This window comes from Malus domestica, chromosome 09 (assembly GCF_042453785.1).
Source record: "Malus domestica chromosome 09, GDT2T_hap1".
Classification (NCBI taxonomy): Eukaryota; Viridiplantae; Streptophyta; class Magnoliopsida; order Rosales; family Rosaceae; genus Malus; species Malus domestica.
In genome coordinates, this window is record NC_091669.1 from 19,501,123 (window position 1) to 19,517,380 (window position 16,258).

Consider the following 16,258-nt stretch of genomic DNA (forward strand, 5'->3'; position numbering starts at 1 on the left):
TTTTAACAGCATGGATTCCCTGATTTGGTTGATTAGGAGGATGAGATCCTGAGAGATCCCTTTCCTACATATAAATTCATAACTCAGCTATATATATATATATATATATATTCAAAATCCGTCTTTAATTACATTTTACTGAATCATTCGTACATGTCTACTCTTTGTTCTTTATTCAGAAACATATACCAGAAAGAAAATGAACAAACAGATATTCGGATTTGCATTCAAACGAGTCACATCCCCTAACCGCGCGACAAGGATGCTTCCTAGGCTGAACTCAAACCTCTAATTTCAAAACTTCATGTTGTGTGCCACAACTTCTTAATTTCCTTTTCGGAGTTTCCTATCAAGTCTATTGGTCAGAAGCCAGAGTTTTTTTCAACTCTTTCTTGTTCACCTGCGATCAGATATACAATGTTAATACGCCTTACTAGTCTACGAGTAAATAAACAAGAGAGTACAATGCTTTTACAGAAAACATGGAAATCAAAAAGTAAATTACCTTTCCCATAGCATTCCGAGGTAGTGAATCCCACAGAATCAGTTGCGTTGGTATCTGGAAACGTGTAATGTAGATCCCGTTATTTGTAGTGCGAATATAGTTCCATTGTTTGAAATATATGTGTTTGTAAAGGATACGTTAAATGCTTTTTCATCAAGAATTTGTTTAGGTAATACTGTTTTAATCCCCCACCACCTCCATTAACCCTCCCCAATTACAAAAAGGAATAAAGGTACATGGATGAAGGCGGGGAACTTGACCTAGCAACTTCATACACTAAAAGGCATAGTGGAATTGCCGACTTTACTTCATGCTGACAATAAATAATGTTGGAGCTTTTGGAAAGGGGCTTTGTGTTATGAGATGAGCATTTGGAAGTTAATCATGATTCATGGTATCATCAGTCATGATTATTGAATGTTTATAACTAGATAACTGAAGCGAAGGCTACAATCGACAAAACAAGAGTGGTCTTATAGCTCTAATTGGACGAAGAAAAACAAAAAGTGAATGATGATCAATAATACCTTGTATGGTGCAAGTTTGTCTTTAGCCCAAAAGGATAGTTCCTCCAAGCTTATAGCAGGTTTCAGTTCTTCCCTTTGCTTCCTCTTTGTTTCCACCTCTGGCACAATTATTGCACAAACAGCTTCTCCATAGTCTTTGTTCGGTAAGCCCAACACACAACACTCCTCCACAGCTGGGTGCTACACAGAAACGGGTGGTTTTAGTTAGAAAGATTCAATGCTTCATTCATCACTTTACTTGTTTTTTGTTTCTATAGATTGACTCGCAAAGAAAACAAAATTGTTGCACATCTATAACAAAACAGCCTAAACAGGAATATAGGTGAAAAAACCCACCTGTAAAAGAACTGATTCAATTTCTAACGCAGATAACTTGTATCCACCAACCTTCATGATATCAGCACTGGTACCTGATAAACGTCATAAAAAAAAGGAGAGGAGAGGAGAAGAAAAATGAATTCATAAGTTAGAGGTCCTTTAATTATCTGCATTGTTAACCAACAACAACAACAACAACAACAACAAAGCCTTTTCCCACTAAGTGGGGTCGGCTATATGAATCCTAGAACGCCATTGCGCTCGGTTTTGTGTCATGTCCTCCGTTAGATCCAAGTACTCTAAGCCTTTTCTTAGAGTCTCTTCCAAAGTTTTCCTAGGTCTTCCTCTACCCCTTCGGCCCTGAACCTCTGTCCCGTAGTCACATCTTCGAACCGGAGCGTCAGTCGGCCTTCTTTGCACATGTCCAAATCACCGGAACCGATTTTCTCTCATCTTTCCTTCAATTTCGGCTACTCCTACTTTACCTCGGATATCCTCATTCTCAATCTTATCCTTTCTCGTGTGCCCACACATCCCACGAAGCATCCTCATCTCTGCTACACCCATTTTGTGTACGTGTTGATGTTTCACCGCCCAACATTCTGTGCCATACAACATCGCTGGCCTTATTGCCGTCTTATAAAATTTTCCCTTGAGCTTCAGTGGCCTACGACGGTCACACAACATGCTGGATGCACTCTTACACTTCATCCATCCAGCTCGTATTCTATGGTTGAGATCTCCATCTAATTCTCCGTTCTCTTGTAAGATAGATCCTAGGTAGCGAAAACGGTCGCTTTTTGTGATCTTCGCTAAATTGCTCCGGTCATTAGTGTGGATAAGTATATAAATGGATAGAGATAGGAAAGCAAACACAAGATGTACGTGGTTCACCCAGATTGGCTACGTCCACGGAATAGAAGAGTTCTCATTAATTGTGAAGGGTTTACACAAGTACATAGGTTCAAGCTCTCCTTTAGTGAGTACAAGTGAATGATTTAGTACAAATGACATTAGAGTACAAATGACATTAGGAAATATTGTGGGAGAATGATCTCGTAATCACGAAACTTCTAAGTATCGGAGTGTGGTATCATCTTGACTTGCCTTATCTGTCTCATAGGTAGATGTGGCAGCTTCTCTGGAAGTACTCTTCCTCCATCCAGGGGTGGTATCTTTAACTGGTGGAGATGCACAAGGTAATGTATCAATTTCACTTGAAGCTTACTTGTAGTTTCAGGCTTGGTCAAGCGCGATACAAACCATGTAGTAGGAGTCCCCCAAGTCGCCGAGCTAGGGGATTTGCTGAAAGAGGTGACAGACAAGGTAAGCAATCAGAGCTCCGGCTGATTGTTCACCTTCTCCCCATCTTGCAGCAGCATGAAGGATAAAGAGAAGAAAAATGAGAAGAGATGATATGGGATACTTTTGCTTTTGAAGAAGTAACTTTCCACAGGCTTATTCTTGAACTGAGCTGGAGGGTTTTCTGGTTTCCTCCAGAGTATAAGGCCGACTGAAGAATTTGAGGGTCAAAACAAGTCCATCAAATCTAGAGTACGTTCGACCTTGCTGATATGGGATACTTTTGCTTTTGACAGAGTAATGGATGGATCGGCACGTGTGCTGTTACGCTTGTCTCCACATGCTTCCTTGTATCCTTCGCACTTGCCCTATCTGTTCCTCAAGCAGATGCGGTATCTTCCCTGGCAACATAAGATGTTGAAGATGAGTACTCGAGAGCAATGCCAGGTAAGTAATCAGGTAAGGGGTTCCAGGCTGTCAGTTCCTGGCTGGGAGCTTGATTTCAAGTGCTGACTGATTGCTCTCTTTCTCCTTATCTTGCAGGTAAAAACAAGGCCAAAGGAAAAGACAGGGAAAAAGCATGATATGGGATACTCTTGCTTTTAACCCTGATGATATGAGATATTCTTGCTCTAGTATAGCTTGTTTGCAGAGGTATTATCGGGGGGAAAGAAAGCTGAATATTTCGAAAGGCTTCGTTGGGAGTGCCCTCTCAGATATGAGGAAGGGTTGAGCATTTTTGCAGGTCTGCCTGTCCGTTGGGGATGGAGGTCGACATATATAGGAGTCTCCCTAACAACAAGTAGTAATGCTATTCCTTTACCCTGCTTGGTCATAGCACGGTAGTGGGAGCTGCCAGCTTCACATGTTTTAACTCTGTCAGAGCACTTTGAAAAAGTGGTATGTGGTATCTGGCTCTCGAGATTCGGAGAACGATGCTTCTTCGATTTTTGAGAAAGCAATCATGGTGGGGGTCTGGCTCTCGAGATTCGGGGAGCAGTGTCTCTTCGATTTTTGAGAAAGTAATCATGTTGGGAGTCTGGCTCTCGAGATTCGGAAGGCGGTGCCTCTTCGATTTTGGAGTAAGCAATCTTGTTGGGAGTGTTTTCTCGGATGTGAGTAAAGGTTGGGCATGTTTGCTAGTCTACCTTGCCACGAAGCACGGAGGTTGACACACAGGGACTTTCCAATTATCCAGCAGTGGTACTGTTCCTTTACCCTTGTGGGTAATAATATGGTAGCTAGACCTTCAAAATTTATGTGTCTAAACTTTGTTAGTGCTGTTTCTTTGCTATTCTTTTACCTTTCTTGGTCAGAGCGATGTAGTGGGAGCTGCAAGCTTCACGTGCTCAACTTTGGCAGAGACTTTGACAAAGTTATCTGTGGTACCCATGAGCTATTGTTGCGTGTGGGAAGTGGGTGATTGAACAGTAAGATTCATGTGCTTTCTACTTCACCAGAAGTCTTCGACAGAATGCCCATAATTTCCGCAAAGCTGAGTGTGCGTGTGACAGGTGCTGACAAGGCTAGAAAAGAAGGTGCCTCTTCGATTTCTGAGATCGGCCCTCGTGGTCTCTGAGCAGCCCAGCTTTTGAGAAAGCGAGCGCCTCTTCGATTGATTCGGAGAACGATGCCTCTTCGATTTTTGAGAAAGCAATCATGCTGGGGGTCTGGCTCTCGAGATTCGGGGAGCAGTGTCTCTTCGATTTTTGAGAAAGTAATCATGTTGGGAGTCTGGCTCTCGAGATTCGGAGGGCGGTGCCTCTTCGATTTTGGAGCAAGCAATCTTGTTGGGAGTGTTTTCTCGAATGTGAGTAAAGGTTGGGCATGTTTGCTAGTCTACCTTGCCACGAAGCACAGAGGTTGACACACAGGGACTTTCCAATTATCCAGCAATGGTACTGTTCCTTTACCTTCTCTTCGATTTTTGAGAAAGTAGTCATGTTGGGAGTCTGGCTCTCGAGATTCGGAGGACGGTGCCTCTTCGATTTTGGAGCAAGCAATCTTATTGGGAGTGTTTTCTCGAATGTGAGTAAAGGTTGGGCATGTTTGCTAGTCTACCCTGCCACGAAGCACGGAGGTTGACACACAGGGACTTTCCAATTATCCAACAGTGGTACTGTTCCTTTACCCTTGTGGGTAATAATATGGTAGCTAGACCTTCAAAATTTATGGGTCTAAACTTTGTTAGTGCTGTTTCTTTGCTATTCTTTTACCCTTCTTGGTCAGAGCGATGTAGTGGGAGCTGCAAGCTTCACGTGCTCAACTTTGGCAGAGAACTTTGGCAAAGTTATCTATGGTACCCATGAGCTATTGCTGCGTGTGGGAAGTGGGTGATTGGATAGTAAGATTCATGTGTTTTCTACTTCCCCAGAAGTCTTCGACAGAATACCCATAATTTCCGCAAAGCTGAGTGTGCGTGTGACAGGTGCTGACAAGGCTGGAAAAGTAGGTGCCTCTTCGATTTCTAAGATCGGCCCTCGTGGTCTCTGAGGAGCCCAGCTTTTGAGGAAGCGAGCGCCTCTTCGATTTCTGAGATCGGCTTTCGTGGTCTTTGAGCAGCCCAACTTTTGAGAAAGCAAACACCTCTTCGATTTATGAGATCAACCCTCGTGGTCTCTAAGCAGCCCAGCTTTTGAGAAAGCAAACGCCTCTTCGATTTCTGAGCAGGCGCCTCTTCGATGTCTAAAGCTCCGTCGAGTGCAGCTTTTTATAGGGGCTGGCATTAAGTTCCAAAGCACACTTGAATCTCCACCAGTAGAAGCTCCATTCTTGCACTTCTAAGATCTTGATTTGTCCGACCTCTTCTCTCTTCAATACCTTTGAAAATGTCTGGCCCCTCCGACCGTCGTTTTGACTTGAACCTTGTTGAAGAGGCAGCCCCGCCTTCTCCAGACAACATATGGCGCCCATCCTTCGTCTCCCCTACTGGTCCTCTTACCGTTGGGGATTCCGTGATGAAGAATGATATGACCGCTGCGGTGGTGGCCAGGAACCTTCTCACTCCCAAAGATAACAGACTACTTTCCAAACGGTCTGATGAGTTAGCTGTTAAGGATTCACTGGCTCTCAGTGTTCAGTGTGCAGGTTCTGTGTCTAATATGGCCCAACGCCTATTTGCTCGAACCCGCCAAGTTGAATCATTGGCGGCCGAAGTGATGAGTCTCAAACAGGAGATTAGAGGGCTCAAGCATGAGAATAAACAGTTGCACCGGCTCGCACATGACTATGCTACAAACATGAAGAGGAAGCTTGACCAGATGAAGGAAACTGATGGTCAGGTTTTACTTGATCATCAGAGATTTGTGGGTTTGTTCCAAAGGCATTTATTGCCTTCGTCTTCTGGGGCTGTACCGCGTAATGAAGCTCCAAATGATCAACCTCTGATGCCTCCTCCGTCTAGGGTTCTGTCCAGTACTGAGGCTCCGAATGATCCCCCTCTGATGCCTTCTCTTTCTGGGGCTCTACCGACTGCTGAGACTTCTCCTAAGCAACCTTTGTGAAGGCTCCATCTTGTTTGTTTATTTTGACTCATGTATATGTACATATTTGTAGCTTATCGGGGATATCAATAAATAAGTTTTCCTTCATTTCAACGTATTGTGTTAAATACACCAAAGCCTTCTTCGCTAAGTTCTTTGAATTTTCTTTTGTTGAAGCTTGTATGTTGAAGCTTTCTGAGTGGAGCATGTAGGTTGGGGTAGTGTTCCCTTAATTTTTCGAGTGAGGAAAACTTCTCGGTTGGAGACTTGGAAAATCTAAGTCACTGAGTGGGATCGGCTATATAAATCTTAGAACGCCATTGTGCTCGGTCCTGTGTCATGTCCTTCGTTAGATCCAAGTACTCTAAGTCTTTTCTTAGAGTCTCTTCCAAAGTTTTCCTAGGTCTTCCTCTACCCCTTCGGCCCTGAACCTCTGTCCCATAGTCGCATCTTCTAATCGGAGCGTCAGTAGGCCTTCTTTGCACATGTCCAAACCACCGTAACCGATTTTCTCTCATCTTTCCTTCAATTTCGGCTACTCCTACTTTACCCCGGATATCCTCATTCCTAATCTTATCCTTTCTCGTGTGCCCACACATCCAACGAAGCATCCTCATCTCCGCTACACCCATTTTGTGTACGTGTTGATGCTTCACCGCCCAACATTCTGTGCCATACAGCATCGCCGGCCTTATTGCCGTCCTATAAAATTTTCCCTTGAGCTTCAGTGGCATACGGCGGTCACACAACACGCCAGATGCACTCTTCCACTTCATCCATCCAGCTTGTATTCTATGGTTGAGATCTCCATCTAATTCTCCGTTCTTTTGCAAGATAGATCCTAGGTAACGAAAACGGTCGCTCTTTGGTATTTCTTGATCTCCGATCCTCACCCCTAACTCGTTTTGGCCTCCATCTGCACTGAACTTGCACTCCATATATTCTGTCTTTGATCGGCTTAGGCGAAGACCTTTAGATTCCAACACTTCTCTCCAAAGGTTAAGCTTTGCATTTACCCCTTCCTGAGTTTCATCTATCAACACTATATCGTCTGCGAAAAGCATACACCAAGGAATATCATCTTGAATATGTCCTGTTAACTCATCCATTACCAACGCAAAAAGGTAAGGACTTAAGGATGAGCCTTGATGTAATCCTACAGTTATGGGAAAGCTTTCGGTTTGTCCTTCATGAGTTCTTACGGCAGTCTTTGCTCCTTCATACATATCCTTTATAGCTTGGATATATGCTACTCGTACTCCTTTCTTCTCTAAGATCCTCCAAAGAATGTCTCTTGGGACCCTATCATACGCTTTTTCCAAATCTATAAAGACCATGTGTAAATCCTTTTTCCCATCTCTATATCTTTCCATCAATCTTCGTAAGAGATAGATTGCCTCCATGGTTGAGCGCCCTGGCATGAACCCGAATTGATTGTCCGAAACCCGTGTCTCTTGCCTCAATCTATGCTCAATGACTCTCTCCCAGAGCTTCATTGTATGACTCATTAACTTAATACCCCTATAGTTCATGCAATTTTGTACGTCGCCCTTATTCTTGTAGATAGGCACCAAAGTGCTCGTTCGCCACTCATTTGGCATCTTCTTCGTTTTCAAAATCCTATTGAAAAGGTCAGTGAGCCATGTTATACCTGTCTCTCCCAAAACTTTCCACACTTCGATTGGTATATCGTCTGGGCCTATTGCTTTTCTATGCTTCATCTTCTTCAAAGCTACAACCACTTCTTCCTTCCGGATTCGACGATAAAAAGAGTAGTTTCTACACTCTTCTGAGTTACTCAACTCCCCTAAAGAAGCACTCCTTTCATGTCCTTCATTGAAAAGATTATGAAAATAACCTCTCCATCTGTCTTTAACCGCGTTCTCTGTAGCAAGAACCTTTCCATCCTCATCCTTGATGCACCTCACTTGGTTTAGGTCCCTTGTCTTCTTTTCCCTTGCTCTAGCTAGTTTATAGATATCCAACTCTCCTTCTTTGGTATCTAGTCGTTTATACATATCGTCGTAAGCCGCTAACTTAGCTTCTCTGACCGCTTTCTTCGCCTCTTGCTTCGCTTTTCTATACCTTTCACCATTTTCATCGGTCCTCTCCTTGTATAAGGCTTTACAACATTCCTTCTTAGCCTTCACCTTTGTTTGTACCTCCTCATTCCACCACCAAGATTCCTTTTGGTGTGGGGCAAAGCCCTTGGACTCTCCTAATACCTCTTTTGCTACTTTTCGGATACAACTAGCCATGGAATCCCACATTTGGCTAGCTTCCCCCTCTCTATCCCACACACATTGGGTGATTACCTTCTCTTTGAAAATGGCTTGTTTTTCTTCTTTTAGATTCCACCATCTAGTCCTTGGGCACTTCCAAGTCTTGTTCTTTTGTCTCCCTCTTTTGATATGTACATCCATCACCAACAAGCGATGTTGATTAGCCACGCTCTCTCCTGGTATAACTTTGCAATCCTTACAAGTTATACGATCCCCTTTCCTCATTAGAAGAAAATCTATTTGTGTTTTTGACGACCCACTCTTGTAGGTGATCACATGTTCTTTTCTCTTCTTAAAGAAGGTGTTGGCTAAGAAGAGATCATATGCCATTGCAAAATCCAAGATAGCTTCCCCATCCTCGTTTCTCTCCCCAAAACCATGGCCACCATGAAAACCTCCATAGTTGCCTGTCTCCCTGCCCACGTGTCCATTTAGATCTCCTCCTATAAATAACTTCTCCGTCTGAGCAATTCCTTGCACCAAGTCTCCAAGGTCTTCCCAAAATTTCTCCTTCGAACTCGTATCCAACCCTACTTGAGGTGCGTACGCACTAATCACATTGATAAGTTCTTGTCCTATTACAATCTTGATTGCCATGATTCTATCTCCTACCCTCTTGACATCTACAACATCTTGTGTCAAGGTCTTGTCCACGATGATGCCAACACCGTTTCTCGTTCTATTTGTGCCCGAATACCAAAGGTTAAACCCTGAGTTTTCTAGATCCTTTGCCTTACTACCAACCCACTTAGTTTCTTGTAGGCACATAATATTTATCCTTCTCCTCACCATAACTTCCACTACTTCCATAGATTTTCCCGTTAAGGTTCCTATATTCCACGTTCCACGTTCCTAAACGCATCTGCATTGTTAACCAGAAGCAACAAAATCACAGGGACGCGACAAATTTTTTATGCCATCATTTTTTTAATGGTCCATCTCGTACAGGATAATCTGAGACTTGTAAAAGTAAAAATTGAAAGAATGCATCAATTGGAGTATCATGCGCGAGTTATAGATATCCTTACGTCCTAATATGATGTAGTACCCATCTTCGTCCACTGTACCAGCATCTCCAGTTCTGAAATACCCATCACTTGTAAATGATTGCTTTGTTACCTAGACTACGATCACAACGGTGTAAGAGAAATTTGTTGAGACCCTTCAAAATATCATTCTGCCATATATGTATAATAGATATACCCCATTTTACAATCTTCAATCAGAAGTTAATACTATTGGACAACTCACATACATATATGCGCAAGGTGTGTGCGTGTGTGAGTGGGTGTGCAGTGTATGGGTATTTTATCGCATGTAGCATCAACTTTATGATATGAGAAATCACCTCAGGAAGCTTCCAATATTCCTTGAATAATGAAGGACTTTTGACACACAGCTCACCAACACCTGTAGCATCACTTCCACTTTCATCTTCAGCAACAATCTTTACCTATAACAGATGATGATTTATATAGACAAAGTCCAACATAAATATATGTGTGTGTATATATAATATGTATATAATTTGTAGTTACTTCTTGTTAAGATGGTATAAACTCCAATCTGTGAGACATGACACCACATTCTATCAACAATTTACTGGATGTTTAGAGGACCAGGCTAATTATTCTTTGTGAATAAGCAACAAGAAGTCCACCAATTAAATGCTCATGATTTCGCTATTATCAGTGGTTTCCTTCAGTTCGAGGGCCACTATTAAAAATTCTGTATAAGCAAAAGCTTCCTTCACAAGGCTTTTAAAAGTTATACTGCTACCAGAAGTATATTTTGCAAACTGTAGCCCACTCACCTCCACACCCGGAAATGGTTTTCCTACCGTGCCTGCTTTCCGCTCACCTCTTAAGGGGTTTGATATTGCCATGACAAACTAAAAACATCAGAAACCATATATATATAAGCTTAGCTTATCTTTTCAGTTTGGAAAATATTAAAGAGCATGAACCTCTTCAAAAAGTGATAATAGTAATTAAAAGTAAATGAAACTAGATATCGCTTACCTCTGTCATGCCATAACGTTCCAAAAGACGATGTCCTGTGATGGTTTCCCATTTTTGCATTACAGGAAGAGGGAGTGCAGAGGAACCACACATCTATGAGAAAGACATAAGGTTCTTAGCCATGGGCATTCACCAAAGACTCTAATACAGAGGAAGGACCAAATCTGAATTTAAAGAACAATTTGCACAACAGTAGGGCAGTTCACTGCAGGCGTTATAGCTGTTAGTATCTAAATAATAAACTGTCATATGCATTTCTGGTAAAGATCCAGTAATAAATATTTTAAAAAAAAACATCTTACTTCATAATACAAATTAAAAACAAAAATGTTACTGGGGCAAGAAACAGCTTTCAGGCTACTTACCATTAGACGCAACTGTTTTGCAGCATAGGCAGAGGCAACTTTTAGCTCTTGATCCATTGCATTGTGAGCTTGTATCAATCGAGCATACATGGTTGGAACCTACACAAAACAAAGCTAATATAACTTGCAGTCCAACTAAATAAAGATAACTATTTTGCAACTAAACCAGTATGCAGAGACATGCAATGCAATAGATGCATAACAAGTTTACTCTTCAATTTACGTATTGAAGATTATAAAACAAATGAACAACCAGCAGATAACTGATATAAGATGACATTTCCCAAAGTTTTGAATTCCTATGAAATTATAATATGTGCAATAGACCTTCATGTTGCATGCAATGCAATAGATGCATAACAAGTTTACTCTTCAATTTACGTATTGAAGATTATAAAACAAATGAACAACCAGCAGATAACTGATATAAGATGACATTTCCCAAAGTTTTGAATTCCTATGAAATTATAATATGTGCAATAGACCTTCATGTTGCATAGATAGCGAGTTTCTTTAGCATCAAAATCGTTGACATACAAAGTGCACTTACTCCAGTAAAGACTGTTATGCCATCATCTGCATTAGATCCACTAACTGGATATGCTTCCCGCCACCTCTGCCAAATTTCCCTTACGCTAAATTTTGGCATAAACTCAACCTTCAACAATACAAACAGAACAACTAGAACTATCATGAATAGCGCAGCAAGACACGTGCACAAAAACATGCACGCACCCAAGAAGACAATGGAAAAGCCTACAATTGACAAAGCAACCAAAGGAAAAAAAAAGACTCATACCGTGGAACCTGCATAGAGGGGAGCAAGTACAGCATTAAAAAGCCCATGTACATGTATTTTATAGGTCAAGGATCCATTAAAGCATGTTTCAAACCACTTATCCAATCCACATACCAACTAGATCCGCAACTAAAAATTTCAAATCAAATTTCTAACAGAAACAGAAGACATTGAAGACATCAGCTAAAAGTAAGCAAAGACTGCATTTGAAAACTATACGATTTTGCAAGCAAATACACAAAAACTGAAGGATATGATGTAGAGGTAAACAATTCAAAAATTGATCGGCAGATGTATACCCCCAAGCTTCTGCCAAGGTTTGGACCTGAAATTGAGTCAACATCAGGGAAAAATTGAGAACCATAAGTAACACCAATCGATATCCTACACCTAACCAGACAACTATTCTATTGGTGAAACAAAATATAGCTAAATCTTTGCTTGAAAGGATAGATAAAGTGCATACTTGTGCACCGATGCTTTTGTGCGTGTGAACAACTCCTTTCGGTTTTCCTGTTGTGCCACTAGTGTATATGACTAATGCAGGATCCTCACCTGCGCAACAAAAAATGAAAGCATGACAATAAAAATGACAGCATCCTAATACAGAAAATAAATTCACATAATTCTTAAAGACAAAATATCTCTCTTACTTGTTTGTTTTATATTCCGGTGAAAAATTGCATCTGCATCGAGTCCTCCTGCTTGTAAACTACCAGCTGCACTTTCTGGTGAAGAACTACTGGGAACTGGTGGAATAAGAGAGGTTTGGGCAGTACATTTAGCAGCAACATTTTCCATGAGTTGCATATGATCTTCAGTACTCAGTATCATTGAGACGTCCTGTAAATGTAGATAATGATTAAAGGCCGGTAGATTTATGACCAAAACAAAAGGCAAAAAGGCAGGATGAAGATAAGGTACGGCGGCATGAACTAAGACTAGTTAGTGCATATATAGCCTTTTCTATTTCCAACTTAGGACATGTGTTTCAGAGATCATACCAAGTTAATCTATACAGCAAGCTTTCTGAATCTGCACTTAAAAGAAAATTTAGAAACAAAAATATAGAAGAAACTCTTATCAAAATACTAGTATGGTATCAGGCAGACATAATTCGGTTTGAATATGAACAACAACATTATTGCTCAAAACCCATGTCCGCTACAACAGTTTTAAATCCAAGATTCAAAATTTAGAGATCATGAAAAATATGTTGCATCCATAAAAGAAAGAGAATAATTTTTAATAAGAAACTAATTCAATTAATAGTGCTGAGAAAAACAAAAGTTGTTGAGACAGAAAAGTAAAAAGACGGGAATTTGGGGACTCACTGAGTCATTTATGACATGCAAGAGCTCAGCTTCAGGATAGCTGAGAGCGAGTGGAACTGCAACACCTCCACAAAGCCATGTCCCAAGTATACCAGCGACAAACTCAGCCGAGGGCTTAGCCACAATTCCTATTCTAGCCCCTCCAAGATGCCCTTGTCCCTTCCCACCATCAATCAATGCTGAAGAAGTCTGTACACCAAAGACACCAAAGATTAAGCTAAAATATTGTTCCGAAGGGGAAGAATGGGGCGGAGGAGGAGGGGGAAATAATAAATATTCGAGGGAAAAGTAAAAACTAAAACTCACAGCATTAAATTCACCGGTAGATAACAATCTGGATATCCTTGATGCAGATGAGATTAGTTGGTTGTAACTGTAACTCTTGTGATTAGATCGAATAGCAATAGTATCATGAGTATCAGACCCTTGATTAGCTACCTTTGACTCCTCCATATATGAACCAGATTGCAATGCTGCAATGGATTGAAAATGCAAGAAAAAAAAAAAAAAAAAAAAGGAAACAGCTAATTATATAGAAAACTAAGTTTGTAACAAAAATAAATACATAACATCTAATTTCTAGCTTCCTATAGGAATAATGATAAACAATCAATAAGCAAACATTGCACCTGCATTTTCGATAGAGACATAAAAAGAGGATTCTTTACAAATTATGGTATAACATGTATCTCCAAACTTAATTCCGCAGTGTAACTTGAAAACTGAATTCCACTTCATATTCACAACAAAGTGCACTCCTAGCAGAAACAAATTTTGGAGAAGGGGTGAAGGACATTTGAAGGGGCACATCGTGTTCATCCGAAAATCCAAAGACAAAAATAAAGTTTCAATGCGTTAAAGTAAAAAATTCCAAGTGACTGGTGCATCTGATAGAAGATATCAACAATCAAATATCGTGCTCAAGGGAATGCAGTAAATTTGATCAACTAGAAGCATCCAATCCAACAGAGGTAAACTAAACTTTCTGGGTTCAAACTCCTAAAATGTGAAGGACTTTTTATTAATTGGATTAAAGCTAGGAGTTCAATACTGAAAATAATTCAGAGCAAAACAGCGGCAAAATCTTGTTTGTGTTGCTACGAAAACATCGAAAAGAAAAGCAGTTGGTCCGTCTGGAAGAGAATTAAAACACAAATTTCCCACAAATGATTCGTCCTTAATATTCACATGCAAGAAATATCAATCCTCTGTTTGATTACCCACTGAAAACATATTATCGAAAACCCATCACGATGGACCACAATCCAGAAAACCGATAAACCCCAATCCTATCCAGACAAAATGATTCGTCCTTCCCTCCAATTTTTCCCAAGAACAGAAAAAATGACAGCATTTCCCCTCATTTTCTTTCATTCTCTCCAGCTTTCTCAGCAACCAAACAAGCACATTGGAACTAATAAACCAACAACATAGAGTAACGAACTTACAGGAGAAATGCGGAGAGTGTGACCAGCAGAGCAAAGGGTGGGTGCGTCTGAGAGAAGGTGGGTAGGAGGAGGAGGAGGAGAAGAGTGACCTCAAAAGTTGCTGGTTGAGGTGATTAAATGGCGCGGTGGATCGCAAATACAGGTGGAGGTGGAGCATATTAATGGGTGGCAGATTTTGGTGTGTGTCACTGTCAGTGAATAATCAATCAGTTGATGTTGGTTGTTGGAGTCGTAGGTGGAGGGGAGATTGGTTTGGCCGGCATTCAAGCCTCACTCGAGAAGTTCATGGTTTGGTTTGTGAAGGACTTGTATACCGTACGAGATGCTGCTATAAAAACACGCAACCTTGCGAGGGGACCCGGCATTATATGCGTGTGCTTAATCCCTTGGTTTTGCTTGTGATGGTAGGCAATTTGGTATTTGATAGCTTTTTACTAAAACGGTTTTATTGGGTTTAGAAAGTAGCAAGCTGTAAAGTAAACCACTTGAACGTTTGGTAAATTGTACTTGCAAGTGTTCTAGATATGCAAAACAGTGTCATGACATTTGGGCTTTTTAGCCAAAATAATCTTTGAGATTGGTCGAACTCTTTATTTAGTATTTTTGAATTCGATAGAATTAGTCGCTGAGTTTATTCACCGTCAATCATTTTGGTATTTCATGAAAAATCTTCATTAAATAAAGATAAAACGGCAAAAAACTCTCAATTTTGTCAAATCATTTTGGACCATTATTTTTTTAAATTGAGAGTATTTTGTCATTGTGATCCTTATTTAACAGAATGCTTTACGGAATGACTAAAATGATGAATGCTGGACAAACTCAAGGACCACTTCTATCGATTTCAAATCTTATGAACCAACGTGAGGAGTTATGTCAATCTTAAGAATCATTTTGGCTAAAAAGTCTAACTTTTGGTTGAAATTGACTTGCTTTTGTGGTTAAAAGGTGGGTGGCAAAGGTAGTGGAAGGTCAGTGGGTGGCGATGATGGTCAATGGTGTTCGGGTGGCATGGTGGCAAAAATAGTGGTGGAGGTTGTTAAGGGTAACGGTGACGCTAGTCATGTTTTTGTGGTGGTTGAAATGGTTAATTGTCATGTAAAGGCAACATTGATTGTGTGGTAATGGCAACAATAGTGGTAGGTGGTGGGGGTGCAAATGGTGGAAATTATGCTTGCCGCCAAATTTTTAAGGGTGTGTTTGTTTGCCCTCACTAACTTTCATTGGATATGATTGAACTAAGTGTTAGTATAGTCCCTTACTTGCTTCTCGCATGGACTAGCTTTAATGAGATTCGTCTCGACTAAATTCAACTAAACACTACGCTAGAGGGTCTTAGAGAAACTCCCCGAAATCGAGCACACCGCTAATACCAACTCTGCTCGGCTTCGCCCCTCCCATCTACTTCTCTCTCACTTCCCAGAACCATTTGAAACCCAATCCAACACCCAAAATTCGAACCTATAATACCTAGAAACCCCAAAAAGATTTGCAATGGGATGAGCTTGAAATCAACAACTACAGACCTTCCCCATCTCCAGAAAATCCTGCTTGCAGACTTCCTCATCTCCCACCTTCAAACCAATCACACATGCACTCAACCTCCAACTCTTAAATTTTCAATCTCTTTCTTACCTCATCCCTTTCCTTCATCTCAGAAGAGTCACCAAGTCTACAATTACCCTCAGCCACCCACTTCCCAAACCAATAGCCACCTCCAAATCTCTCTCATCTCTATCTGAACCGATAGAATCCGACGCATAAGGCACCAAGCCCCAATTGACCAAAACCAAGTCGCAAAGTAGTAGGGAAGTATGTGATCATGTGTGGGTAGATAGACCCCCATCTTCCTTGGTTCATGTTTTGTGTAACGAT

At 40.9% G+C, this 16,258-nt stretch overlaps 1 protein-coding gene across 2 annotated transcripts; it reads right to left on the reverse strand.

Moving 5' to 3' along the window:
- Nucleotides 1-108: 108 nt before the first annotated feature.
- Nucleotides 109-14,777, reverse strand: LOC103421837 (probable CoA ligase CCL8). Of its 2 annotated transcripts, none has more exons than XR_011571029.1 (17): nt 14,384-14,777; nt 13,242-13,408; nt 12,936-13,124; nt 12,255-12,444; nt 12,068-12,156; nt 11,855-11,926; nt 11,602-11,652; nt 11,353-11,460; nt 10,803-10,901; nt 10,438-10,530; nt 10,230-10,307; nt 9,765-9,869; nt 9,445-9,593; nt 1,369-1,442; nt 1,033-1,212; nt 506-559; nt 109-400 (listed from the first exon to the last, which is right to left on the reverse strand). XR_011571029.1 is itself a non-coding variant. In XM_029108365.2 (17 exons), the coding sequence occupies exons 1-17, from the start codon at nt 14,538-14,540 to the stop codon at nt 356-358; spliced, it is 1,842 nt and encodes a 613-aa protein (XP_028964198.2). In that variant the 5' UTR covers nt 14,541-14,777; the 3' UTR covers nt 109-355. The 2 variants fall into 2 exon arrangements, 1 of the variants encoding a protein (XP_028964198.2); XM_029108365.2 differs by having other exon boundaries at nt 9,445-9,535; nt 11,602-11,654; nt 11,857-11,926.
- Nucleotides 14,778-16,258: the final 1,481 nt, after the last annotated feature.